This window comes from Phascolarctos cinereus, unplaced genomic scaffold (assembly GCF_003287225.1).
Source record: "Phascolarctos cinereus isolate Bilbo 61053 unplaced genomic scaffold, phaCin_HiC Scaffold_7;HRSCAF=346, whole genome shotgun sequence".
In the NCBI taxonomy this organism is placed as follows: Eukaryota; Metazoa; Chordata; class Mammalia; order Diprotodontia; family Phascolarctidae; genus Phascolarctos; species Phascolarctos cinereus.
Genome location: NW_027556180.1, coordinates 47,089,337 through 47,117,086, shown reverse-complemented (window position 1 = coordinate 47,117,086; position 27,750 = coordinate 47,089,337). Strand labels below are relative to the sequence as shown.

At 38.7% G+C, this 27,750-nt stretch overlaps 2 protein-coding genes across 6 annotated transcripts in view; one reads left to right on the top strand and one right to left on the bottom strand.

Moving 5' to 3' along the window:
* HPS3 (HPS3 biogenesis of lysosomal organelles complex 2 subunit 1) overlaps window positions 1–19,308 on the top strand; it is a 44,147-nt gene extending 24,839 nt beyond the window's left edge. The window contains exons 10-17 of one of the 3 annotated variants that reach the window (XM_020980920.2): window positions 1,689–1,869; window positions 4,520–4,753; window positions 7,316–7,501; window positions 7,871–8,059; window positions 9,935–10,042; window positions 12,821–13,030; window positions 15,178–15,268; window positions 18,409–19,308. In XM_020980920.2, coding sequence (XP_020836579.1) covers window positions 1,689–1,869; window positions 4,520–4,753; window positions 7,316–7,501; window positions 7,871–8,059; window positions 9,935–10,042; window positions 12,821–13,030; window positions 15,178–15,268; window positions 18,409–18,536 — 1,327 coding nt within the window. In that variant the 3' untranslated portion in view covers window positions 18,537–19,308. Of the gene's footprint in view, window positions 1–1,688; window positions 1,870–4,519; window positions 4,754–7,315; window positions 7,502–7,870; window positions 8,060–9,934; window positions 10,043–10,374; window positions 10,563–12,820; window positions 13,031–15,177; window positions 15,269–18,408 lie in introns of those variants that run through there. The other 2 variants (XM_020980923.2, XM_020980921.2) reach the window with 2 other exon arrangements.
* The window catches only part of LOC110204790 (ceruloplasmin-like), a 66,793-nt gene continuing 48,571 nt past the window's right edge, over window positions 9,529–27,750 (bottom strand). Inside the window, exons 18-20 of one of the 3 annotated variants that reach the window (XM_020980917.2) lie at window positions 23,311–23,473; window positions 11,224–11,328; window positions 9,529–11,133 (exon numbers count right to left, since the gene is read on the bottom strand). In XM_020980917.2, the coding sequence (XP_020836576.1) occupies window positions 11,231–11,328; window positions 23,311–23,473 (261 nt within the window). In that variant the 3' untranslated portion in view covers window positions 9,529–11,133; window positions 11,224–11,230. Of the gene's footprint in view, window positions 11,134–11,223; window positions 11,329–20,349; window positions 20,480–23,310; window positions 23,474–27,750 lie in introns of those variants that run through there. The other 2 variants (XM_020980918.2, XM_020980919.2) reach the window with 2 other exon arrangements.

Below are 27,750 nucleotides of genomic sequence, written 5' to 3'. Positions count from 1 at the left end.
ACCTCTTAATTTACTGAGCAAATGGAGGTCATTTGACAGGAGCTCCCTCTTCTCCCCGTCTCTTCATTGACATCACTTCCTTTAACCCTAGTCTTTGACAGTGAGGTGGCCCTTCTCACCAAGGCCAGCTTCTAGTGAGCCCTTGACCTCATCTTTTCTCATCTTCTCCAACAGATTGCATCCTCCATTATCTCCTCTCTCTTTGTAATCTTCAGCCTCTTTCTATGTACTGGTTTTTCTTTACTGCCTTCAAACATGCTCAAGCACTCCTTAACTCTGGCTTTGAGCCTCACCGCTCAACTGAAACTACTCTCTTTAGTTTCCGTTGTTCTCTGAATTACCAAATCTAATGGTCTTTCTTAGTCTTCATCTTTCTCTGCATATCTGTTCTGTTTGACCACTTTCCCATGACAGAACTCTCTCCTGGTTCTCCCTTCTCACTCACTTTTGTTGACTCTTATAATGGCAGCTTAGTGGTGCAGTGGATAGAGCTCTGGCCCTGGAGTCAGGAAGACCTGAGTAAAAATCCAACCTCAGTCATTTTCTAGCTATGTGACCCTGGGTAAGTCCTTTAACCCTGTTTACCTCAGTTTCCTCATCTGTAAAATGAGCTAGAGAAGCACAGATCTGACTGTTCCATCTCCTCAGTAAACTCACCTGCCACCCTATTTCGTTTAGGGTCCAATATAAACTCCTCTGTTGAACTTCTGAAGTCCTTCATTATCACAGGGTGTTGGAATACTAAAGTAATTTGTCTTCCAATTATTTCCTCTAACATTATCTTTTCACTTATAACATCAGCTTAAATTAAAAAACAAAACAAAACAAAAAGAAGTCCTTTATGACCTTTCCCCCACTTGCCTTTTTAGCCTCGTGATCTATTACTTCTCATTACTGGACTCTGATCCTATATGGTTTTCTCACTATTCCTCACATAAAACACTCCATCTCCTCCATCCGTGTCTTAGCACTGGCCATCTTTCTGTGTCTGGAAAGCACCTCTTCCTCTTCCTTCCACAAAGCTCAAGCACCACTTTCTAAATAAAGAATTTCCTCATTCCGCTCCCCCCACACACACTTACAAGTGCCCCCCCCCCAAACTACATTGTATTTAATGACTTAGTATTTGTGTGGGTTCTTGTTGTCTTCTCCATTACAATGGAGTAGGGTGGTTTCCTTCCTTATATTGTATTGCTAGCTCCTAGCACAGCTCCTGGAAATATAGTAGGTGCTTAATAAATGCTTGTTGGTTGATCGATAAATTCTCCACACAAGGTCCATCCAATTTTCCAAGGGTCTTTCTCATTTTCTGTTGACATTACTAGAATACCAATGGCGTACATGGGCTTGAATCGTACAGCCAGCCCAGCTACATTTTGTTCATACATTTCATGCTATGTTTGTTAGCATCTGTATAATCATGAACCATTCTATAATATTAGCATTTCATTATAAGCAAACCCAAAGCAAAATAAGATGTTTAACTTAACTCATTACAAAAATATGTTGGAAAACTCCTTTATACCACCTAATAGGTATACAGAGTAAAAGCAATTTTGAGGGTCTTCCAGAAAGAGCCACCTGTCCTGTCACTGTATGCATTTAAGACTTCCAAGATGTTGGGAATTTGATGTCCTTTATTCATTCATTCATCCCTTCATTCATTCATTATATGTTTTTTCATTTAGACTTGATACTCAGTATTCTCATCTGGCCCTGCCTTATTATAAGATGTCTGGTTTATCTATGACTGACGTCTTGACCAGGATAGACTCAGTGGTAGAAGATGGATCACAGAAACCCGAGAGAGGTTTACTTTTCTACATAAACCATTCCCTTTATGAGAATGTGGACGAAGAATTAAGTGAAGTAAATACGTTTTTCTGTTTGTTTATTTACATTATGTTTACTCCCCATTTCCATTTAGGCATTCAGGTGGTGCAGTACCTAGAGTGCCGGCCTTCAAGTCAGGAAGTCCTGATGTTAAATCCTGCGTTAATGGTTAAAGCACTTTGCACACTTGGAAATACTAAGTATTAGCTATTATTATTTAATTTTATTACTTAACCTCTTAGTCTCCCCAGTTACCTGTTAGCAGATGATTGCTGATCTCCATTGTTTCAGGGGAAGGTTCCACATTGAAATTTCTTTCTGTAAGTCAAGGAACTCACAGGTCTAGACCAAAAAAAACCTTTTTTGGTATATAATAATTCAGCATAATTCTGAAATGATTCTTTTCCTTTTAAAGTCCTATTAGCTTTTTTAATGGGGGAAGAATAGCAAATATTCTCCTTTCTCCTCCATTAATCATAGAATCACATTATGGTGTTGGAAAGGTTTATTTCATCCAACCCCTTCTTTTTCAGATGAAGAAACAGACACAGGTTGGTTAAGTGACTTTCCCAGTGTCACACAGATGGTGGCAGAGCCCAGGACTTCTGAAACCCAAAGCGATGCGTCTACCACACTAAGGCTGCCACATTTCCCAGAAAGCTTGTGTTGGGGGCTCGCTTTCAATAGATATGAAATCCTGTCCCAGTGAACTTCTTGGGATTAGTTCTTTTAGGATTCTTTTTAGAAAGCTGCTGTAGTAATTGATTACAACTGTGCCAAGTAGAGTCTAAGATACTAATTTTTCTTTTAAAGTTTTACCTAGCTGAACATTTTTCACCAAAAATTATCACATGGTTTATGTGTAGGTATATGTGGATATTCACATATATGTTTGTATTTATGCCTATGCATATATTATGTGTGTATATGCCCATGCATATATTATGTGTGTGTCTGTCATAATACTGTTGCTCTGGATTTTCATTGGTGTTGGGGACTCCCAGTATGGAAGCTCCTTCATTGATAAACATTTGTGACTGATGCGTGGGTCACTGGGTGTTAAAGTGATGTGTCATTGGTCACCCAGTCCCTGTATCAGAAGCAGGGCTTGAACCCAGGTTTTCTCAACTCCTAGGTCAGCCCTCCTTCCACAATGATATTTGGCCTCTTGTGTTTATTACCAAATTATAATTTTGCAGTATAGGATTTTGTAATTAAAATTGCCCCCCCTCATGAAATGATATTAAAGTGAGAGCCACCGGCTTCTACTTGTGATTAGATAAATTGTCATCACTTCCATTTTGCCCCCTCATTGCATTGTCTTTACTTAATGAAGGGCAATTCAAAGCTGACGCATTTAACCAGAATATCACAAGCACCTTATTGGAGCATATAGATTTCAGGTTGGGGAAGGATGTTAAATTTTAATCAGGTTCAGCCTCACTTTAAAGATGAGGAAACTAAGGTCCAGAAGTGTTGGTACCTCAGGCCTTAAATGGGTAGTCTATAGGTTTTTAAGTGTGGACCTGGGCTCTCATGCATGTGGGGACTTCTAGTGTGGAAAGCTACCTCCACAGATACAGCGGCGTATCTGTAATTTACATGCTTAAAAAGTGGCCTGGGCCCTGAGAATCTCGGGCGTTTGCCCAAGGTCAGGTAGCTCATGTGACTCAGGCAGTCAGCTCCCGAGTTACCACGGCCACTGCTGCTCATGTTGGTGCTGGCAGAACTGAGGGTGAGTTAACTACTTTGTGTGTACTCGGATTTATCAGCATTGTATTCATGCTGTGTTTTCTATATGTATTTGTCTCCCCGTTAGAGCATAATCTCTGTTGCAAGGAGAAATGATTTCATTTTTTGTGTCTGTCTCCAGTACCCAACTGTACTGCCTGGCCCATCGTAGGCACTTGATAAATACATGTTTATTGATTAGTATAACTATGGGAGCACTTAAGTTTATGGATTGATATAATCACAGTAGGTGCTTAATAAACATGTTTATTGATTGATATATCCATAGTAGGCACTTATTAACTACTTCATTACTATAGTCATAGTAGGTGCTTAGTAAATACTTGCTTATTGATTGATGTAACCATAATAAGTGATTAATGAATATGTTTGTAGGCACTTACTAAATACTTACTAATTAATATAACCATAGTAGATGCTTATTAAATACTTGCTTATTGATTAATATAACCATAGTAGACACTTAATAAATACCTGTTCATTGATTGATAAACCCACAGTAGGTACTTAATGAATATATGTGTATAGGTTGATATACCCAGAGTAGGAATTTACTAAATACTTCTTTATTAATTCATATAACCATAGTAGGTGCTTATTAATACTCGTTTATTGATTAATATAACCATAGTGTGTATTAAATACTTGTTTATTGATTAACATAACCGTAGTAGATGCTTAATGAATATGTATTTATAGATTAATATACCAATATATAGTACTTAGTAAATACTTGTTTATTGATTATTATAAGCATAGTAGATACTTAATGCTTACTTGATTATTGATTGATATAATCACAGTAGGTGCTTAATAAATACCTTTTTATTGATTGATGTAACTTTTCATTTATTGATTTGTACCCATCTTTCTTTCTTTGCTGACCTCATCTCATGCTGATGCCTGCCGTTTTATTTCTTTCCATTTACTTTAGGTATTAGCTGCAAAAGTGAGCCAGATAATTAGTGCCACCGAGCCCAAACAGCTGCCCCATGCTCTCTGCAGCCCATGCATGAAGAATATAGATCCTTTAATTGCCATGAACACCTTGAAAAAGCTGAATACATCTGGGCTGTCCTCAGTCCTAGTGACCTTGACCAAGGCAGCGATGGCTCTGAAAATGGGCGATCTGAACACATACAAGAATGAGATGAAGTGCCATACGGAGGTAAGGTGCACAGCCAGGTAATTCTCTCTTGTAAAACATGGTGGAGTACAGAATCTAACGTTAGCTCCAGATCAGTTCCACAAGCGTTACAGCTTGGCCTCTGATTATTGCAAATAATGAATCCTCGAAAACGGTCCCATTAATGGAATTCACACTACTTTTTTCCGTCTGGCTGTAACCTGTTACCACATTTTTCATAATCATAACTTTAGGTAGTGCGAATTTGAATACAAGCAACCACTTCATGGGATTCGTTACATTAATCAGGATCCAGCCATATTAAACGCCTATTTGGTTTCTAATGCAAATTAAAAACAAAACAAAACAAAACCAGAATCATTAGCATTTAGAGACAAGTGATGTTAGAAGTCATCTTGTTTAATTCTCTCATTTTAGAAGAAACAGGTGAAGCCGAAGGAGTGAAATGATTTATGTTTCAAGTTAAGTGATTTATAGTACCTAGAATTCTAGCCTTGGATTCAGGAAGACCTGGGCTTCAGTCCTGCCTCTGTTACTTAGCTGTATGATCTTGGACAAACCACTTAAAGTCTCTGAATCTAAATTTCCTCATCTGTAAAACTAGTGAATAATACCCATAGCACCTCCTTTTTCAGGGTTCTCATAAGGCCAAATGAGATAATGTATATAAAAGGCTTTGCAAATACTAAATCAGTCTATATCAGTGTCATTTATTGTTATCATTTTTATCCAAGACCACATGGGGGAGTAAGTTGCAGCATCAGGATTTGAACTTCTGTCCTTAAGGAACTTATTATCTATTTGATTTATTACCTATATGTTAGGTTTATTATCAGCAGGTAGAGTCAGACAGAGGCAGAAATGCTAGAAGAAATTGGAGGAAGAAGAGGCTTTTAGCTGAGCTGGAGGGGGGTGAGTGAGGGCAGTTCAGGGAAGGCTCTCCCAGGAAGTTAAGGTATTCTTTGAGGATACCTCAAACGGAGGAGTTGACATTTGATCCCAGAGGCAGTTGGGAACCAGTGGAGTTTATTGTGTCTGGAATTGGGACATGGTGATTTCTGTGCTTAAGGAAAATCGTGTTGCTGCTGTGTGTGGGAGGATAGAGGGGAGAGACTTGAGTCAAGGAAATGATTGCAATGACCCAGGGGAGAAGTGATGAGGATCTGGGCTAAGGCAGTCCGAGTGTGAAAAGTGAACAGGGAGGGGACAGACATGAAGGTAAAAATGGTAAGATTTGTTCCTTGCACATGTGAAGTAAGGATTTGAGGGCAGTGCTGAGGCTGCAGACCTAGAAGGAGATCTTAGGGCCTTTGACAAAATAAAAGAGATTTTGGAAGAAAGAGAGTAAGTTTGGGAGGAAAAGACAACGAATTCTCATTTGCATATGTCCAATCCAAGATTTCTTTAGGTTACCTAGTTTGAAATGTCCAGAGGGCAGTTGGAACTCTGGAGAGAAAGTGAGAGCGGATCTTTTTCATGGTGACGATAATGAAACCCAGAAATAAGAAACTAGTATTAGAGGACAAAGCTATAGAATAGATAACTGATGCTTGAATTTTAGAATCAAAACGTGTGGGGTGGCACTTTCCCCTTGGGGGGGGTGTGGGTGGGAAGAGGGTGGGGAGTGTTGCAGATGCTATCAGATGTAGGAGTGTCTTGGGTCATTTTTGCTTAAGGATGTTTCTTTGTGACAAGGGGTGGTTCTTTGAGAGGCAGGCAAATATCTGGGGAATTAGCATCAAGAAATATATATATCATATACATATATATAATATATATATGTACACACATACACATAAATATATATACACATATATACATATGTACACATGCATACATATAAGTGTATGTATGTATATATGTGTGTGTGAGTGTATAAAATTTGTTTGGAACTGAATGTAGTGCCACATTAGAGGCTCCTGGGTGGTACAGTAGATGGACAGATTTGGAGTCCAGAAGACTTCGGTTCGAATCCTCCCTCACATACTTACTAGCGGTGTGACCCTGGACAAGTCACTTAACCTCTATTTGCCTCAGTTTCCTCATTTATAAACTGGGGATAATAATAGTGTCTCCCTCCCAGGGTGGTATTGAGGACCAAATGAGATATTTGTAAAGCGCTTTGCAAACCTTATAATACTATATAAATGCTAGCTGCTATAATTAGTAACAGTAATGGTAGTAGCAGTAGCATTGTTATCATCATCATTATTTTATATACCTCTCTGTAATCCCTGCTCCCTAAGAGGCAGAAGCTGGTAGGTGAGACTTGCGCTTGGGAGTTCCAAGCTCCAGTGAGCTCAGCTGTTCAGTTTTCCTCACTAAATCCAGCACCGTAATAGGAGTCCCTGGAAGCAGGAAGCTACCAGATTGCGTAAGGAGGGACAGACTTGCCCAGGGCAGGAGCAGAGTAGGTCAGACGTTGTGTGCCCACCAGCAGGGGAGTCAGGGCCATGAGTGGCCACCACATTTCCAGCTTAGGCTAGATAGGGAACCCCAATCTCAAGGAGGAAAAACATGTCTAGGAGAACCTGACAAGGCCAGACTTTGTCTTTCTAACGTGGGGTTTTTTCTTCTCTGAAGATGGAGTTGGTGTGTGGCTTTATTCTGGAACCCCGGCTGTTGATCCTTCAGAAAAAGGGGCAGGTTATACCAACGGAGTTTGCAGCTCACCTCAAGGAGACTCAGCCAGGATTGCTTGTGGCTGCCATATCGGGCTTACAGAAAAACAGCAAAATGGAAACAGAAGAAGCAGACACCTTCTTCAAGGTCTGTCGTTGGGGAAATGGAGAAAGTCGATGTGTCTTGTCAGAATCTGGGCCAATGCAGACCACCTGAAGCAACTTCTTCAAATAGCCCCCCTTCTCGTAGAAGCCATTTAAGGCAAACATGTATGCTGGGCAGATCTTGTATCCGAGGAGGGTTTATGAATGCACCCAGGAGTGTGTTTCCAGTGAACATTCCACAGTTTTCTTTACTCTTAGATTGTGTTTGATTGTGTCCTAATGTGGTCTCCCAGCATGAGATAATCAGTTGGGTGCTTGGGGGTCTGTGCTGTTGATCCTATAGAAATGAAACTGATGTTTTTGTTTGGGTCTGAGATGGGCTTTATTTTGGGGTTTTTTTTGTGTTTTCAAGGTGATTTGCGGCAAGAATGAGGACATCATACCTCAGCTCTTGGTAGACTTCTGGGAAGCCCAGTTGGTAGCATCCGTCCCTGAGATAGAACTCCAGGAACTTTTCTTCAAGCTTTTATCTCAGTATATCTGGAGACTCTCCCAGAGGCAGTCCCCAGACACCAAACCGCTGAGAAATCCAGAAGACCTGGTAACATGACTGGGAACGCGGGAGTGCTCATCAAAGGCTAGAACTAAGCTAAAGTCTCCCAAAGCTTAATGGTGGAGGATCCGAATTTTCTCTCCTTATCAGCTGTCTTGCTTAATCCACAGAAGACCCAGGAAAAGGATAGAAGCTGCCCTCAGGGCTCCTCTGGTCTCCCTTCAGGATACCTAGAGCAGCTATAGTGGCTACTGGAATTTTTAGTATGTAGGTCTCGTACAGAACATTCCCTACAGGAGTGTTGGTCTTATGGGAGCTGTGGCAACCAGGGAAGGGAATTGACTCAAGAAGAGCCCTAGAGGATGAGGGTCCCAGGACACAATCAGAGCGTAGTACTTGGGAAAACAGCATCCTGACGCTTGCCTAAAAGATTTGGAGAGCTCTAGGGGTTGTGCATGAGGCAACTAGACTGAGTATTGGCCCCGGAGGTAGGAAGACCTGATTTGAAATCTGGTTTCGAACACCCTGGTCAAGTCACTTAATTTCTGTTTGCCTCAGTTTCCTCATCTGTAAAAGTGGGGATGATAATAACCCCTCCCTCCCAAGGTAGTTTTGAAGATCGAATGAGATAATATTTCTGAAGTGTTTTATAAACCTTAAAGCGATATAGTAAATGCTAGCTATTGGCTTTTATTGCCTTAATGGGCTCTGTGCATGTGTGTGTTGAAGGATGCCCATTCACTTAAGAGCCAGCCTTTTCCATTGATTGCAAAATGGAAAGTGGGAGAGGGATTGGAAGAGAGGTCCTGCCGCAGCTGGTGATGCACGTCTCCCCCTTGCCTGAATCAGATAATTAGGGATCATTTGTAAAGTGCTTTGAAAGCCATAAGACACTTTGTAAATTCAGCTGGGTACTTGGTAACTTTATTGCCAGTGGACTGCCACCAAAAAATGTATGTAGAATTTTGGGAAAATATGTCCTATATAAAGACATAGATGAAATAGGTAGACATGTGTATGTGGATATGTATATGTATATATCTATAAATGTGTACGTGTATATGTATATCTCCATATATGTGTATAAATATATCTATATATATATATGTACAGATGGATATATACATCTATACACATGTATATATATATATCTGCACACACATACATAGTTTTACTATCTGTTTCAGTGATACTTCTGTTAACACTTTGGAATGGATTTAGCTGATTTAAAATGTTTGCCTTGTCCCAGGCACCAAGCTCAGCTCAATGAGATGTGAGGACAAAAACATCCCAACCAATTCCTGGTCTCCAGGAGCTCACATCCTAGCAGGGGAGACGGCATGGACGCAGAAAAGAACATATAGAGCACTGTTGCATTTTTTTCACTAAAAACTGAATTGTCCTAAGTCTTTACGCGTGCCTTTTTACAGTCACAAAAGAGAGAGCAAATCATGAAATGCCTGAAAACATTTAAGGCCAATATATATAACAAAAAGCAATAAGTCATATTAACTGGGTGACATTTGCAACAGATTTTATGTAAAATTTATTGAGGCATTGATAACTTCAAAACTAATACACATTTTAAATTGTTACCTAAGAAAATGTTAACTTAATGGCAATACAATTGGATTCTTTAAAAAGGTAGCGTGGTTGGGGCAGCTAGGTGGCGCAGTGGATAGAGCACCGGCCCTGAAGTCAGGAGGACCTAAGTTCAAATCCAGCCTCAGACCAAACACTTGACATGTACTAGCTGTGTGACCTTGGGCAAGTCACTTAACCCCAATTGCCTCACTAAAAAAAGAAAAGGTAGCATGGTGTTTATACATGTTAAGAAAGTACTTGTTAGAGCAGAATAAAAATCATTTTGTGAGGTGGTTTATTTTTTTTCTGTCTTAATAGGAAATTTATTTTCCTTTTCAGATAAACTCCTGTAGTCATTATGGCTTAATTTATCCTTGGGTTACCTTCTTAACCTCATCAGACTCCTTACCTAATCAAAATTATGCAGAAGACCTTTCTAAATTACAGGTAATTATAGCATTTCTTTTCTTATGAAGGTACATTCCATAGTGAATAACTTTGTTTGACAAAAATCTCTGGCCGTGGCCTGCTGCCTGAGAATGTAGTCTTAGTTTTCACCTTGCACTTCCTAATTTGATAATTTGTTTTTGTTACTTTGCTGTTCTATGCTTCACACATCTAAGCAACTGAAGAGTTGTTGCCAAAACTCTCCCTCATTTGGAGGAACAAAAGTCAGAACATCAGTCCATCCAAGGCTTCTGTCACTGGCAGGAGCCCAAGGCGTAGGTGGAAAGTGGAACAGATTACTTATTCGGTGTCCTTGTGATTTGATTCCACAGACACACGTTGTTAACTGTCTACTGTGTATAAAAGCACTGTTCTGGGGACAAAATGAGAAATGGACCTTGCCCTCAAAGAGCTCGCATTCTTCTGGATGGATGATCTAGGTTTAACACCAGGGACTACGAAACCACCACATTTGGAGTGTCCAAATATTTTTCAATTCAGTAAACATTTATTAAGTGCCTACTGTGTGCCAGGCACTGTGCTAAGCGCCGAGGATACAAAAAGAGGCAAAAGACAGCCCCTGCCTTCAAGGAGCTTATAATCTAAACACTTCCGTCTCTGTTGTAAAGCATGATGGGATTGTTTCCCCAGAGTAGAGGGGGAAAGAGGTTTGGGGTTGGCGGGAAGGGCATGCAGCAGCATGGTCTGAAGACGGCTGTAGGGCAGGGTGGTGGGTCAGAAATCTCATCAGTCAGGAGATCAGGGTCCCTGGCAGGAGCTGGAGTGGTCGCATGCTTGGAGTTGGTAGGCAGAGCGAGGATCATGGCGGTGTGACGTGAAGATGTCTGGAGTGTGCAGGGTCCCAGTGCAAGAAGAATTCCCAATATATTTAAAGGCCCTCTGGATACCTGTTTGCAGATGGCATTGCCTTGATTAAATCAAATTTCACATTGGTATGATGCGATCCATAAATGTTGATCAGAGATAGAGCTGGCGATCCATAGAGAGAAAATTAAGTAGCTGGTAATGCCTGTCGTCCAGAGCGTAACGTGCAGTTGGATGGCCGATTGCTCAAGTGATGTATAGCGTATCTATATTAGGTTACGAGGAAATATAATTAGAGAATATATTAAATGCTCCTTTGGATTGTGTTTTGTATCTATTCCCTGTTAGGTACTAACCTTATTCTCAGGGTCGTGCTGTGATTGATAGCTGGAAAAAGACTGTTAGGAGTATGAGAAGTGGATATTTCATATCTTTTATCCTCCTGTGAGTGTGAGACGATCCTGTAAGTAGGAGGATGTTAAAAGAGAGGAAAAAAACATTAGAATTTGTTCTTTGAAGAAAAGCTTCTTTGTCGGTGGTCAGAGGGGAGATAGGGACAAATTTGATAGTAGAAACAATAGTCTTGGTTTTTTTTAATGATGTAATGGATTAGATATAAATGGATCATCATCATTATCATAAACTAACACTTCTGTAGTGTTCACTGTAGGCCAACCAGGGTGCTAAATGCTTTACAAATATTATCTCATTTGATCCTCACAACCCTGGAAGGTAGGTGCTGTTATTATCCCCATTTTCCATATGAGGAAACTGAGACAGAAACATGACTTGCCCAAGGTCATTCATCTAGGAAGTGTGTGAAGCCTTGAATACTAAACAGAAGACTACCTACCCAGTTTCTGATTCATACCAAACATGTGCACGCTCTCTCCCTCATTAGAATGAGCTTCTTGAGGGCAGGGACGGCTTCGTTTTTTGTCTTTGCCCAGTGCTTAATGTGGTGCTTGTCTAGTCTTTGGTAAATACTCGGTGATTAAATTGATAACCACTGAGATTAGGGGCCAGTGCAAGGTTCCTTGAATGTTTATATTTTTGCATTCCCAGTGAAGCGCCAAGCCCGGCCCGTAGGAGGCACCCGCCAACTGGCCATTCTGTCTCCTGCTTTTGCGCGGGCAGTATTTCACGCCTGGAATGCCCCCCCCTCCACACCTTCCCTGTGCAGTCCCTTCTTTCCTGCTCGCTTTGGCTCCGGGGCCACCTCCCGTGGGGGCCTTTCCTCACCCACTGCTTAGTGCTTGGGTTTGCTCCCTCTTCACATGACTGCGTATTTACTTACCTCTTCATGTAGTATTTGCTCCAGGAACATGTGAGCCCTTCAAGGGAGCTTTACTTCTCAGTATCCTCATTGCTGCTTAGCTGGGCACTGGACATAGTAATCACTGAATAAATGCTTTTTGAATTGAATTGATTAAATTCCTGGTGACGCTCTCTAATTTGAATCTGTAAGATTTCAACAACTTTCTTTTTGAAATAACCTGTTCTACAACCTATTTTTTTTAGCATTTATTAGATTAGTGATTTTTAAATATCACTTAGCACTTAATTTGCTTAATTCAGACAGGACCACACTAATGAATCGAGATTAGTTGAGTTCATAAAATGCATAATAGCGCATGAAGAGTTGTTTTTGGAACCAAGAAGACCTGGGTTCTAATTTTATTTCTGACATGTGCTGGCTTTGTGACTATGGATGAGTCACTTTTATTCTCTCTGGGCCTGAGGACACTTTCCACCACCATAAGGGGTAGGTGGACTCTACCGAGCACTTGGATGAGAGAGTTCCTACACCTACTGAATCACAGGTCTTTGACACACTGATGTAGGCGCCACATTTTTTTGACCATGTAAATTTAAGCAACATTGAGAACTGTTTCCAGTTCCTTGGATTGCTGCGTTCTGCCTCCATTAACCCGTTTACTTTTCTGCCCCTAGTCTCTGATATGTGGTCCTTCATTTGACGTAGCTTCCATTTTGCCTTTCTTGGAACCACTGTCAGAGGACACAAGTGCTGGATTCAGCGTCCACGTCCTCTGTCTCGCCCGCCTGAAAGAGCATGAGCAGGCCATAAACTCGCTGCTGGACAGATGCCCTGAGGCCGTCATCCCCTACGCCCATCATGAACTGAAGGAAGAAGGCCCTCGGGTAGGCTTTTAGGCTTCCTTTTTTTCTTCATCTCTTTTAGCCTGACTTTACATTCATTAACTCATCTCTCATATTGTATAATTGGGGATTTTCTGTTTATAGAGTTGATTTTTTTTTTAGGGACATGATAGAAGTCAGCATCTCCAATTCAGTTGCACAACTTTTTTTTAAAGTTTTTATCTGTGCCTTTTATTTTTATATCACCTTCATTTCTGAATAGATCACCCTCTTTCCAGTTTCCCCTTATAACAAAGATTCAGAAACAACAAAAAAATTGCAGCAAAAGAGAACTGATATGTTGACTGAATTTGATGACATATTAGCAAATTTTTATTTAAGTACTTGCTTTATGCAACATACTGCACTAGGTACTCATGGAGGGACAGACCGAGGATGCACAGTGGAAAGAGTTTGGTTTGGGGCTTGGAGGATCTGGGTTTAGATCCTGCCTTTTATGCTGCTAAGCTGTGTCACTTTGAGAAAGTCACCCTTGGCCTCAATTTCCTCATTTGTAAAATGAGCGGGTTGTAGACTAGATACTAAGGTCTCTCTAGATTTTGATCTAAGACAAAGTCCTTTCATTTCAGGGGCTTATAATTTAGTCGGGGGAAGAAAAGATATGTAGACAAATAATAGTAATACAGGTTAGAATATGCTTACTAAGAATAAAAAGAATTTCTCCAAATTCAGTGGCAGGGGAGATCACTTTTGGCGTAAGAATTAGGGGAAGACTTCATGGAAATGGTGGCATTTGAACTGTGAAGGACGAGTAAGAAATCTCAGTATCAGGAGGTTAGGAGAAGGGGCAAAGCATCCCAGGTGTACAGAATAGCTTGAGCGCTAAGACAAGAGAATAGCAAATTTCCAAAGTGAGAAGCCCTTTTTGGTTGGGTCATAGAATATAGCAGCATTTCTCAAAGAGCGGTCTGGGGGCCTATGGGGTAGCCAAGATCCTTTCAGAAGGTTTACAGGGTCAAAACTATTTTTTGTTCATGAGAAAATATTTTAATTTCTGACACAATAAATATTGATAGATATAACCCGCACAAACAAAACCTCTTAGGAGAGTCCTTAACCATGTGTGTAAAGGAGTCCAAAAAGTTTTGAGAACCATTGAAATATAGAATAAAGCAAAGATAAGTTAAAATCACAAATAAAGTAATATAACTCCCATACTTTACAACAGTCTTGTGATGTCTGATATGTCACTTAGAAAGCATTTATTGAGCACTTATTATTTGTCAGAGACTGGAATATAAGCTCTGGGAATACAATAAAGAGAGAAATATAGCCCCCACCCTCAAGGAACTCCTGTTGTAATGGAGGAGATAACATGCTAAAAAGTGAATAAGCAAGATAAATACAGGGTAAATGGAAGATGAGAATCCTGAGACTCAGAAGGCTTCAGCTGTTTGGTCAGGGTTACCCAGTATCTAGCCAAGACTAGACATGATGTCTTGTCCAGCTCTTTCTTTGTTTATGCTTTTCCATGCTTTCTCCGAATTGCCTGATCGAATCAAATTCTTGGAAGTCGGGGAGAGTACAACCAGGACTTTTGGTCATCGCACATAAATTTTCAGGGGAATCATTTAATGTATGTTTTCCCTTGAAGGAATTTTTACACTTGAAAGCTGGTCCCTCGTTTAGTGCTGTTTTCAGTACCTAATTCCGAAGGAAGTTACTTTTTTCATGGGACACTAGAGGGTGCTAATGTGACGTGTCTTTACTTCTGGATGAAAACACCACTTTCAGATCCCCTCTGTGAACACGTGTGTAGCATACTCAGGACCAGATTTTCAAGTCACACAGTTGCATGTACATATGCATACACACATACATACATACATGTACACACATACCACACATGTATGCACACACGTGTATATGTATATACGCACACATATATGTGTGCACATACATATACATACACATATAAAAACATGGCTTATAAACCTCAATTCAGACAGATGAGTGTTTCTTCTTCAGGACTGACTTCTGAGATAAGTTCCTCTGAAATATGTTTTTGCCTCCTCATTCGGAGACTCTCCTTGTCCTTAGCTTTGTTCTTTTATCTGTATATCTGTTGTTAGCACACTTACTGGTTTTCATTAGGCCCTTCTCATAATGTGAATTCTTCCTTTGCCCAGGCTTTGTGGTGGAAAAAACTGCTTCCTGACCTTTGCCAACGAATAAGACAAGGTGGGGAGAAGTATGAAGTGTACCTCTCATCTTTGAAAGGTAAAGAAACTTTTACTGAAACTTAAAGAAACGGAAGATAATTTTGGATGCAAGGATTGTGTACGTGCACAAGTGTGTGGGTGTATATGTGTGTATATGTGTGTGTGTGTGTGTGTGTGTGTGTGTGTGTGTGTGTGTGTGATGAGAAGTGTTCTTAGTGTCCAGAGCCTCCATTTAAAGTCCTGCTGTCAGGATTGGCCTATGGTTAATCCATAATTGACTTCATGTTTGACCACTAATTGACCTGATGGTATATGAGGGAGTTCCTGTGTACCAACTGACTGGCTTGGTCAGCTACATTTAGGCAAGGAATGCAAGCTTAGCAAACTTCATCTAAGCCATGTAGGCAGTGTTAGCAGACTTTCCCAGTCACAGTGCCCTTGTGGCCTGTCGATAGGAAGGGTGTCACAGTCCAGACCACCCTTTGACTAGTGACAGCCCCTTAGGTCTCCCTCCTGCTCAGACCCTGTGAATCTGCCCAGCAACAACAAACCCGATAGAAGGGCAGAGACCCAGAGATCTGGGTGCTTGGTTGGGGTATACAACCCACTTTAGACCTGTCACCTTTCTTCATGTATCTTTGGGAGTGTAGGAATGGGGAGCCACACACTTGTATTCCCACAAGTAAAAGTGCTTATGTTCCTTCTTGGTACCAGCTCACCCACAATTTCCTCACACCTACTTTGTTGGCACTAAGGTAACCTTGGACCCTGAAAAGCTTGAGCTTGGATGAGGTAACAGCCTAAGCATCTGCCATCTCAGGACTAGAAGATCCTCACCCGATTGACCACAGGGTGATGAATTTCTACCAATTCTTGAAGACCACTTACTAAATCAGAGAGAGGTTGAGATCAGCCCTGGTGGAGGGAGTACCCTCCATGGAAGAAATTTTGGAGTTCTTAACCTTTTTTGTGACATGGCAGTCTGGAGAAGTCAACAGACCCCTTCTCAGAATATTGTTTATAAATGCATAAAACAAAGTATATAAAATTACAAAGGAAGCCAACTATATTGAAATATAGTTATCAAAATATCTTTTTAAAAGTTCATAGACTAGATGGACATTTAAACCACTTGCTTCATTTAACTCTAGCCTGATGTTATAATTTTCATGACAAATAGAGTAGCCTCTAAGGGATCATTTCATACTTGTCTTTGCATCTTCTTAGTACAATGTAGTATTATGCATAGTAGGTGCTTAATAAAACCTTTACTAATGGATATGTTCTACTGATAAGTTTTTAGTTGAGTGGATGAGTGAATGAATACATTTTATTGAAATATTTAATAATGCAAGGTGTTCCCATCAATGGGGCTTTTGTGTGCTACACTTTCCTTCACCCTGAAATGATCTACACCCATGAACATCCCTTCCTTACCTTCTCCGTAGTCAACCCTAGCAGTTTGTTTGTATGTTTTTTCCTGCATTTCCCAGGTGCTTGGCTCTGCAAGCATAATTCACCCACGTCAATAGAGATTCCTAGTTTTGGTCAGGTCAGCAAACAGATCTGCTTGGAACCAATAATTACTCTGTCCCAAGAGCCAGGAGATGGTTTGGGGAATGAGAGTGATTGTTGGCCTTCTTCTCCCTTACTTTGAGCCTCTGCTTCTGACCTAGAGTGCTAGTCTTGAAGATCCCTGCTTTTATGGTATAAGTGAGCTGGTTCTGTATTCATAGTCAGCTCATTTAAAAAACAAACCAAAAAAACCAAACAAATAAAAAACACCTTACCAATGCCCAAGCTTCTTCGTGGATTAAAATGTCCTATTATTGCTGACCAGATAAATCCCTTAGGGAGATTGTTAAGGTAGACCTTTACTGTAATCACTTTTATTTGTAATTGGCTTTATGTGCAGAGAGGAGAGAACAGAAGGAATTTCAGAAAGGGACCCAAAAAAGTAGGGCAGTGTTGATACTACCTTGTTAAATTTAATATATCCTTTAAAAAAAAAACAAGAAGATATATATAATAAAGATTGATGGTTTCATAAATGATAGCTATATTTTTCCCCTTTGTATATGGAAATGTTCACACTTGTCAATTTTATAATTAAAAAAATTTTAAGTATGTGGAGAGGGTATGAGAATAGAAGAAACACAATGGAGCTTTCTACAATTCAGTATCATTTCTGAGCTATCACTTTCAGGGTAGAGGAAAAAAACTTGATAAACCTGTTTGAAGAACCTTCTTTTCAGACGGAATTAAAGGAAGTGGCTTTCTGTGACATTGTTAACCAGCCTTTGACAAAGCAAGACAGTTTTACCTTTGGATCGCAGTGCTAGAAACAGTTTGATTGGGAATTTAGATTTGGATCATTGGTTTGACTAATGTGGAGTTTTCTGTTGAAGAATCCCTAATCCAGCTGTAGCTCAGGTACCATATTTGTCAGCTGTGTTCTGAGAATTAGGGACAGTCGTAAAAATACTTGGGGAGAGTTTTAGCAAAGCATCATTAGGGTTCATGAAAAAAGTCAGCTACCTAGAATGCCAATTATAATTCCTTTTCTTAAGTCTAATAATCTCTTCTTTCCCCAGAAGAGAGCAAGCTAAGTCTCTTGCAGTTAATAAAACTGAAAATTTTTAGAGTGACCTTTGAGGGAAAAATTATTATGTTAAGTAAATGCTTATTAATAGTTATAGGTATTGCTCATTTCAAATGACACAAATCCTCTTGCAATTTTGAGAAATGTATGTTTTAAGAGGTTTTTTTAAAAATGTTGTGTTGTTTTTATGTTTATTTCAATTAAGAAAAGGTTGATGTTCATTTCTTAAAATATTAATTTAAAAACTAAACATTGAAAATATGTGTATATACACACACACACATATACACATATGCATACATAAAGAAGACATTTAGGGATCTGCTATCTAAAGGTTTCTTATTCTGGCAACTAACTTTGATAAATTAATTGCTTTGATAAGTTAATTGCTAACTTTGATAAATTAATTATGAACAAACTCAAACACTTTGAATGTAAAGGGAATGGGACGTAATTGAAAGAGGACAAGGGGCAGCCAGATAGATAGTAAGCCATCCTTTGGGGCTCAGATACAAGGCTTCCCAGAATAGTCTTTATTGTTGTCGTTTCCATCACAAATCTCAATTTCTAACACCTGGATTCTTTCTTTTCATTAGAAACATTATCCGTTGTTGCCACTGAGTTGGAACTAAGGGATTTCTTGAATGTCCTGCCGGAAGATGGAACAGTAGCATTCTTCCTACCATATCTCCTTTATAGCAGTAGAAAAAAATCCATGACTTGAATACAACAGCAAAGTATTATGTATGGGGGGAAAAAAATGCCACCGAAGTATGGAGAACCCAGCAGGAAATGAAGCAATCAAATGGATGGGTCTCAAGTAGAGAAATTGCAAATAAAGGACTGTATGGACTCAATTTTCCTACTAAATATATATATTCCAGACACTTGCAGGATGTAAGTGGTAATACTAATCTCTAATTTTTTAGTGACTTAAACCAGTTAAGTTTGTAGCATGAAAGAGTTTTAGGAAATAGGAATACTGTAAAGAAGCCGTATTTCAGTAATGCCAGAGGATTAATTTTTATGGACAGAACTGTTACCATCTTGAACTCACAGCTGGAAGCAAGACAATCTTTTTTAGCCTCAGGAATGCATAAAGGAAACTTTTTTTTAACAACAATATTGAAAATTCCTTGTTTTCCAGAGCTTCATTGTTTTCCATCATTTTCTGAGACAGATTGTAGAAAAGGAGGAAACCCTATGCAGGCCTCAGATTTCCGGACTACTATTTTGCTAATTCTCTTACAAGTTGTGAAGGAAAATATAAAGTTTTGTGGCCATCTAAGTTTGCCAGCCTCTTTTCTTTGAGAAATGGGAGATAGCTCTTTAATTTGAGTGTCAATTAAAGAGCTTATGAAGCCTCCAGCCATCTGATCTGGCTGGTCACATGTGGTTTGTTGATATGTTTTCATTGAAGGCTTTTATTTCACTGAAATATTCTATTGTCTTGCCAGACAGAATCCATGTAAAATAAATAAGTACTGTATAAATAAGTGTGTCTTCTTTCCTAGCATCTCTTTATAAAGTGAAAAGGTGATGATCTTTCAGATTCACATATCCTGACTTGCTTTTGAGATAACCAGTTTGAAAATGTCCTACTCATGAACGCTTCACCTCCTTCATGGCTGCTCTAAGGAAGCCCCTCTTCTTTCCTCATAATTCAGTCTTGGTCCCTCCCTGTTTATCCTACAGTCTAAGTTTATAGGATTATGGGAGATACTGCCTGCTATTGCAAGATCATAGGGTGGTATCAGGGTACAGAATCAGGAGACCTAGGTCCTATTCCTGTCTCCATCACTTACTAGCTCCGTAGGTCAGGCAAATCCAAATCATTAAACCTCTGACAGCCTCAGTTTCCTCAAATAAAAAATGTGGATGATAATAGCACTTGTCTCCCGTGGTGGTTGTGAGGATCAAATGAGATATTTATAAAGCACTTAGCACAGTGCCTGGCACTTACTGTATGCTTAATAAACTCTTTTCCACCTTTCTTCCTTCGGCACCCCTTCGGAAGGGGCATTGCTGTTTGTGTATGCCCTAAGACTTCAGTGGAGAAAATGGCTAGACTTCCCTGGTAAGATCGTTTCTTGTTTTTGCTCTTCTCCAATCCTGGCTGCTTTTGTGACCCCATCTTAGATGTGCAGAATGCTATCTGGCCATGGCTTTGCTCACTCCACACCAAGAGGTCCAGTCAGATCAGTAAGACCAGTAAGAAGTATATGATAGAGACCTAGCAGAGTTCTCATAGTAAGGCAGAGTCAAGAATGTAAGCTGAGTAATGATTACTGCCATTTTGGGATGAAAATCCAAGAAACATTTTGAGTACTAATGAATATAATTTGCTGAACCCTCTAAAATGATGTGTAGCATTGCCTATGTGGTAATTATAACCCATTTTGCCTCCCCATCTTATCTACAAATTTCTAATTCCATCATTTCCATTAGATTTAATGCACTATTAATCATTTATAATCATCTTTTGACCTATCCAAAAAATGTCACTTCTCAAAAAATGCACAAGGCCTTGTTGGTGGTTGGGTTTTTGAAAATTTTTTTAATGCACATAAATATGCCAAGTCCACATTTCTATTCTGTATTTTAAATTCTGTAGAGCTGCTATTGCAATTTTAGCATCATTTGATTTCCTTCAGCCAGACTTTGTCTCTATAGGAAAGAAAGTTCAAAGAATATGATTAAAGTATTCCAAATTTACTCTACATTTGAAATGTAACGTTAGATCATGAGGTTTCCAAATGAATGTATTCAAACATGGTAATTTTTTAAAAGGTTTAAAGGCTCTTTTTTTCAGTCCAGCCCTCATGAAATCCTTTAAGAGAAAAAAAGTTTTCCATATTGTTTCTTTGCTCGTCATACGTTTTTGTTTTGCTTTTTTTTTTTTAAACCATAACAACAGCTATTTTCTGGAGTTATAAAGAAATGGTGTATTTATTACTTTCAGTAAGCTATCTCTTGATGATTCAGTACTACGCTTTTAAAAGTGCTGCTTTGGAGGGGCCAGAGCCAAGATGGTAGAGTGAAGCCAACATTTTTGCCAAGCACACCTTCTCTAAAACAGCTTAAAAGTGCTGTGTTGGGCACTAAGAATTGCATAGAAATGCAGAAGATGTAGGTAGCCCTCTGTATGTGATGGGAGATAAAACAGAGGAAATGCATAAATATCTCAAAATCCAAAGGTCACATTTTCTCTTCCTTATCCTATTGCTTCCCCTTCCCCATCCTCCCCTTCCTCCTGCCCCTATCCACATCCCCCCCCTGTAAGAGCTAGTTTGTTTTCATTTTTCCTGATGAGTATCTTATGTATTTCTAGGAAGTTATACAATACTCTGAAAATAAGTAAAGTTCTAAAAAAGAAACTTTGAAAACAAATTTTTTTTAAACAATAGAAATTAAAAATACTTTTAGTGACTGGGGAGCTAAAATGTTTCAATGTAAGGCAGGGCACTCAATGTTGTTTTATAAGGATTCTTGTTCCTTGGTGGAAGAACATCTGTTTTCTGACTCAATCACCGAATGAGCTCTAAATCTGGAAGGGACCTTCTCAGAGATGATCTAGAATGACCCTCTTATTTTACAAATAGAGAAACTAAGGCCCAAAGAGAGTATGTGATACTCAAGCTATGGTTCAGTGACTCTTAGGTCAACATTCTTTAATTACACCTTACCATCTTTGCATGTTTCATTATACCTTTGGCTGTTTGGTTGTGTTTACCTGTCCTAGTAGACCTAAATCTTTACTGATAATGAGAATTAACAAGATTGCCCAGAAGCATTGTATTGCATGTACCAAAACTCTAACTATAACAAAAGTCAGACTATTCAGTTTGACTTCAGTTTTCCTTTTGAATCAAAGTCAAAAGACTTTCTTTTCAACACTCCCTTTGCTTTGAAGGCTTGGAGAGTTCTATTGTCTGGTTAGGTCATGCTCCCTTCTCCCACCCTGCTTTGAGCTCTTCCTTTATCCCTGTTCTTCCATAATTCTCTGTAACCCTACAATAACCTTCCTCTTGTCCACCAGCAGCTCATTTCCCCTCTGACCTTCTAGATCTGTATACAAAGAAATGCCTTAACATAGATTGCTAGGATGTGACTCTTCTAGAACTCAGAATGTATCCTTTCCAGCCACTTTTTTCTCAGTCAAGCCAGACTTCTCGTAACCCTGTTGGTAGAGGACTGTGCTGGCCCTGCTTTTCTCAACTACAGCTGTGTCCAGTGGACTTCCTGGCCCAGAAGTGAGGTTGCTACACCCACGCACAGTAAAACCAAGATTTTTTCTGTTTGAGGCATTTATGTTTCCAGTAATGCTAAGCAAAATCTTCCTGTAACAACATGCCCAAGGGAGAAGTTTTGGTGTCACTGCTGGTCAAAATTGTCAGTGGAGGTTATACAGACTTAGGAAGTCAGATTATTGTCACCTAGCTCTCTAGGTGACAATTTTTCAGTGCTCTTTAACTCTTAAAGGGTACGAAAGGGTTTGTGTTCATATTTTCTCCTTCTGTATGTATGGTCTCTTCCTGCCATCCCTTAATTTTAAGGAGTAAATGCAAAGATTTTTTTCCCCTTTGCATAATCCCTACCTGATGAGTTTGTGTTGTCAATAGGTCCAAGAATACTAGTACTTGCAATCTCAAGGTAAGAATTTTATATTGAGATGTTTAGCCATTTGCATTTTTTAGAGTGTTGGTATTTATTGTTTTTTGTATACATGTCTATGGGGAGAGAAAGGGGGAAGGTCATTCCTTACCTCCCAAGGGTTTTGCAACACTGGTGCTCCATGCTACTGCTAACCAGAAAAGAGGAGCCTAGCTGGGCCTGCTAGAGTCAGTGCTTGGAGTTTGAGTCATGGTGGGGCTCTCTTCGAAGGGGTAATTGTGTGTGTATGGTTATTATTATTCTTACACTTTTTTAGAGAGAAGATTGAGAAAAGAAAAGGGAATGGTGTGGTGTTCTCACTCTATATTTAGTCCGGATCTGTGGGGTGGAGCACCCCCAGTGTGGAAATGGCCCTCCACTTATGCAGATAGATTTGCCTGGAGTACTGAGAGGTTAAATGGCTGGATTCTCACAGCCAGCATGTAAGCAGGGGTAAGAACTGAACCAGGCAACACATCACATGCCTCTGGTGAGAGCGGTATCACCATGTAATTGTATATACGTATTCCTTTCCCACTCTCTTCTTTCCTTCCCATCACCACTTAGCAGTTAATATCTGTGATTAGCACTTAACTAAAATGGAGCTACCTTTTCCCCATAGGATAAAAGTTCTAGGGAACCTCAAAGACTATCTAGTCCAACCCATTCATTTTATAAATGATGAAACCAAGGCCGGATTGGCTAAGTGACCAAGCATTAGACGTGGTAAGATTTGAACCCAACCCCTCTGACAGTTCTTTTAACACTATAACACAACTTTGTTCTTAACTACATCACTGTGGTCAAAATGGCACCTAATAGCTCAACTCATTAGCTATCATTACCTTCATTTTTAAGGACAGTGTAGGTAGTTTCCATTCCAGCATGAATGTGGTCAGCCACATGACAGTGAAGCAGCCAAGTTCCAGGCACATTTGGACGCATTTCTATCGTTTGGAAAGTACCAGGGAAGAGGTCAAAGACATCTGAGCGATAAACTCCTCCAAGCTTTATTAGAAAGGGAAAAATGAAAACACAATACGGCTTTACCTACGAGAGAATTTGGCATCCAGTAAAGTTGCTGAAACCCATCTTAGTGACTAGCTGTGTGACATTAATTTTAGCAGGCACAGTAAAAAACGGACAGATTCGAATCGGTTGTGATCTGCATTTGTAGGAGGAAGTATTGATGAGATCTCAGATAATCAAGAAGCATTTTTTAAGAGAAACAGTTTCCACCCTCTTGGAACTTATGTTCTTCCGGGGCGAAACAACAGTCATATAGACAATTTCAAAGTGGTTCATCATCAAAGCCTTTGGGTACATGTATAGAAATAGCTTCTAACCCGAGTATAAAGATATGCTTTCTAATGTATAGAAGGAGTAGAATATAATGATGGATAATGGAATCCAGTGCTACCTACTGTCCTCTCTTCACTCCTTATGTTTCCTTAACCCATACCCTAAAGGGTCAGGGTGGTGCTAGTACCATCTGAACCCACAATTTTGTTTGCCCATGCTCCTCTGCTGACCCAAGCCACCATATGCCATTTGAAAACGTATACTGGGAGAAAGAGTGCCTAGATTGGGGCAAGGAGATAAAACAGGCAGAGAACGAGGTTCCAAATGGAGTTGGTGTATGTAAGTGGGGTCGGAGTTGGAAACAGAGTGATTGTAGGTGTTTCAGGGAATGGTTCAAATAAATTCAGAGGAGGTGTTGACCATTTTTTAAGATTAGGTCAGGGCTTAGAAGTGGGAGTGGGGTCGAGAATAATAGCTGCTGAGACAGAGACCAAGGTTTTGGCTGACACAATCTGGTAGTTTTCCATTCTGGAAGCAGCTCTTGGAATAGAGAGCGAGGCTGCCAAGAGGGCGTAATGGGGAAATGAGTGCTGAAATACAATCACTTCATTTACTGAAGTGTGTGATCTGTTATACATTTTCTTCATGCCACAGTGGCAATTGCACTCAAAATGTGGATTATACAGAAGATGCCAATGAGTAGAACTACACAAAAATCCATTAGAAAGATAGATAGATAGATAGATAGATAGATAGATAGATAGATAGATGGATGGATAGATAGTGTATAGTGTGTGTGTGTGTGTGTGTATATATATATATACACATGTGTGTAGTGTATATAGTTTAATATATCTATGTATTATGTACCTAAGTGGGTATATATGTGTGTGTATATCTACATATATGTATATTTTCATATATATATATATATATATATATATATATATATATATATATATATATATATATATATATATACAAGAAAATTCCAAAGCAGTTTCACTTTGTCAATATTTGAGTCTAAAGTTTTTTTCAGGGAAAAGATACACTTAAAAACTGTATTTAAAGAGAATGACAGATTTATTGCAGGGTGGAAATGGGATTTTTATTAAAAGGCAGAACAGGAAAATTTTAGACCACCTTTGGTTTCCAAAAGAATAAGTAAGTAGAACTGGAATGTATTTAACCTTCTGTTGCTCACTACTTTTAAACAACCAACCTGAAAATACCGAGCAAGCCTTGTTATTAACCCCTTATATTGGGATTCCCAGATTACTGGTGAATCCCAAAGTGCCCCAGAGAGACGAAAGCTTGAGGGAGCAACTGAAAAGTAAATAAAAGTTAATGTTTTCTGTAAAGGCTATGATAAATTAAGGTAAGGAAAAAAAAAAAAAGAAGAAATAGACTTAGCCTTTGAGTGATTTGAAAGGAAATAGAGAAAAAATTACATCTTGAGCCCTTCAGAAAATTACAGTCTCCATCAGACAATTTTTTTGGCAATATAGTTTCTATTATCTCTAATTAATATTCCTGTTAACTCCAATTAATGTAGTTTTAATAAAAGCAGATACTTTAAATCAAGAAATTATTATACTACAAATCAAAGATCTTTCTAAGGCAAATCATTGTTAATTTGACAATGAGGCAAATTTTATTATAGATCTAAAAGGATAATAATCTGCTTTTCTATCAAAGAGTTAGTGAAAATGGCATAAAGTCATTAGGGAAGGCTATATCAGTCTTTTCAAACATCAAAGAATCTGTAAAAGGTGGTTTAATTTATATTTAATTGAAACAATATGGTGCTCACAATTACATCCCAACAATTGCAGTCTCATCATCACTTTTCAACATGAGTTAATTTATTTTTTAAATTAAAGAATAAGCTAATTGTTAACAGTAGGCCCTGAAATTTGAGATCCGACAGTGAAATGGAGATTTTTAAATTGTTAACATTAGTGATTAGTAGATTGCCATACTTGATTTTATTGAATCCAAAGTTAAATTAGTGTGATAAGAATTTCTGTGTGTTTAAAATCATTAGAAAATTAACTTCTGTTTGATGAGAGACAAACTTAAAACTTATAATTACTTAGATGCAATGATTTAATAACATGTAGTATTGGAAAATATCAGAAACTTTGTGAAAAAGCAAGAGGCAATTAGGAGCTAAGACTATTCACAGTCAAGGAAACAGGGCTTAGAAGTTTCTTTACACATTTAAGTTCCTACACTAAAATGAAAGTTGCCTTTATATGATGTCATTAAGCTACAAACAGAGAATAGGAAACAGTTAAAATAGGAAGAAAATTATAGGTTGTCATAATAATTTGTTGTGAGAGGAGGAGTAGAGACCTTCTGAGGTACCAATATCTGTGAGGCTTCTCTACCAAGTAAACTCCTTTGTGAAAGAGGTGGATGAATGCTTCTCTAGAATCAAAAAGGTTACCTTTGAGAAGGAGGTAGATGATTTTCTTCTCCAAAGTCATTCTGCTTGCCGAAATCTGTGACACTCTACAATAAGGGACCCTAAACTTCCTGAGTGAGTTGTATTTGGGTTTATTTGATTATAAAAACTATGAGATTATGACCAATTCTAATTGACCAAAGAAATTGGAATGAACTATGTATTTGTAAGCCTTTAAGAACACACACACACAAATGGGTGTGTATAACAAATGTGATAATAGTGCAATAAATTGTTTTGTATAATTAAAAAAAACTTGTATTAAATTGTGAAGGAAAATTCATAGAATGAAGATTAAGTCTGTAGACAGTCTTGGATATAAGAAAGAAAGTTTAAGCAAGATGCGATGAGAGAATAATAGGTAGAGAGTTAAAGGAAAGCTGGATTCTGTGTGCCCTGATATAACATGAATGGAGGATTTGAAAGGAAAGAGTTTGGGAGTTTTGAAAAAGGAGATTTAAGAAAAGGTTTTTATCCCACTGAAATAAAAAAAAAAGATTTAAGGAATTTAGAGAAATGCATCTTTGACAAGTACTGCCTGTCTGCCCTCTTCAATCAATATAAGGTTACAAAAGAAACTTCAGGAAACTTTGAAGGGGTAAGTGAAAGCTTAACAAAAACATATTAAGTAACTGATTGATGAAGAAAATATTGTTCCTTTGGTCTGGTTTAAATAGTTAAGCTAAAGGCCTTTGCAAAAGAAATTTAGTAAGTAGTTTTTTCCTTCCTCGGTTAAGGGGACACGTACTCTTTATCTTCCCCCTTAAGGCACACTGGTAAGGTTGTTAGGAAAATAAAAGGAATTGATTTGGTTCTTTGGATGATTGACAGAAATAAAGAAATAGTTATGGAAAGCTGGGAGTGCCACCATGATTTCTTTTTTAATGTGAGCTAAATGAAAACAGTAGACCTTTAGGGGAAAATGAGATTTAAATATTGCCATTTGTAATTATAAATCAAGGATTAATTTTGTTGAAATTTGTGTTCTGAAACTAAAATATAATGTGGTCTCATTTACAATGAGATGAAACATTTGCATCTACCTCCCAGGGTTGTTGCAAGAAGCATAAAGTTATGAAATGCTTAACCTAGTTCCTCATGCAGAGGATGAGCATTGCAACTTCAGACCTTATGGAAATTCACCTCAGCCATTTAAAGAGTACTTTAAAAAAATTAGCTAACAAATTTGCTGATGCATTTCAGAAATTAAAATTACAACAGAAAAATCAAAACCTAAAGATTTTAAAGTACTACAGATGGCATGGCTCTGAAACTCTTTATATTAAGCTTCACAAACCAAGAAAAAAGCCTGGCATGTGGTAATCACTACATAAACTATTGTTGAGTATGATTGCTCCATACTAGATTAAGAAGTGAGTAGTATAAAAATGCCATGTATTTAAAATTTAACTTCTCTTTTTTTATCTAGATTCTGTTATGAATTGAACTCTTAAAAGAACATGACAAAAATGTTTGACAACTGTTAAATATTTAAGGGGGAATATTTTGTTTT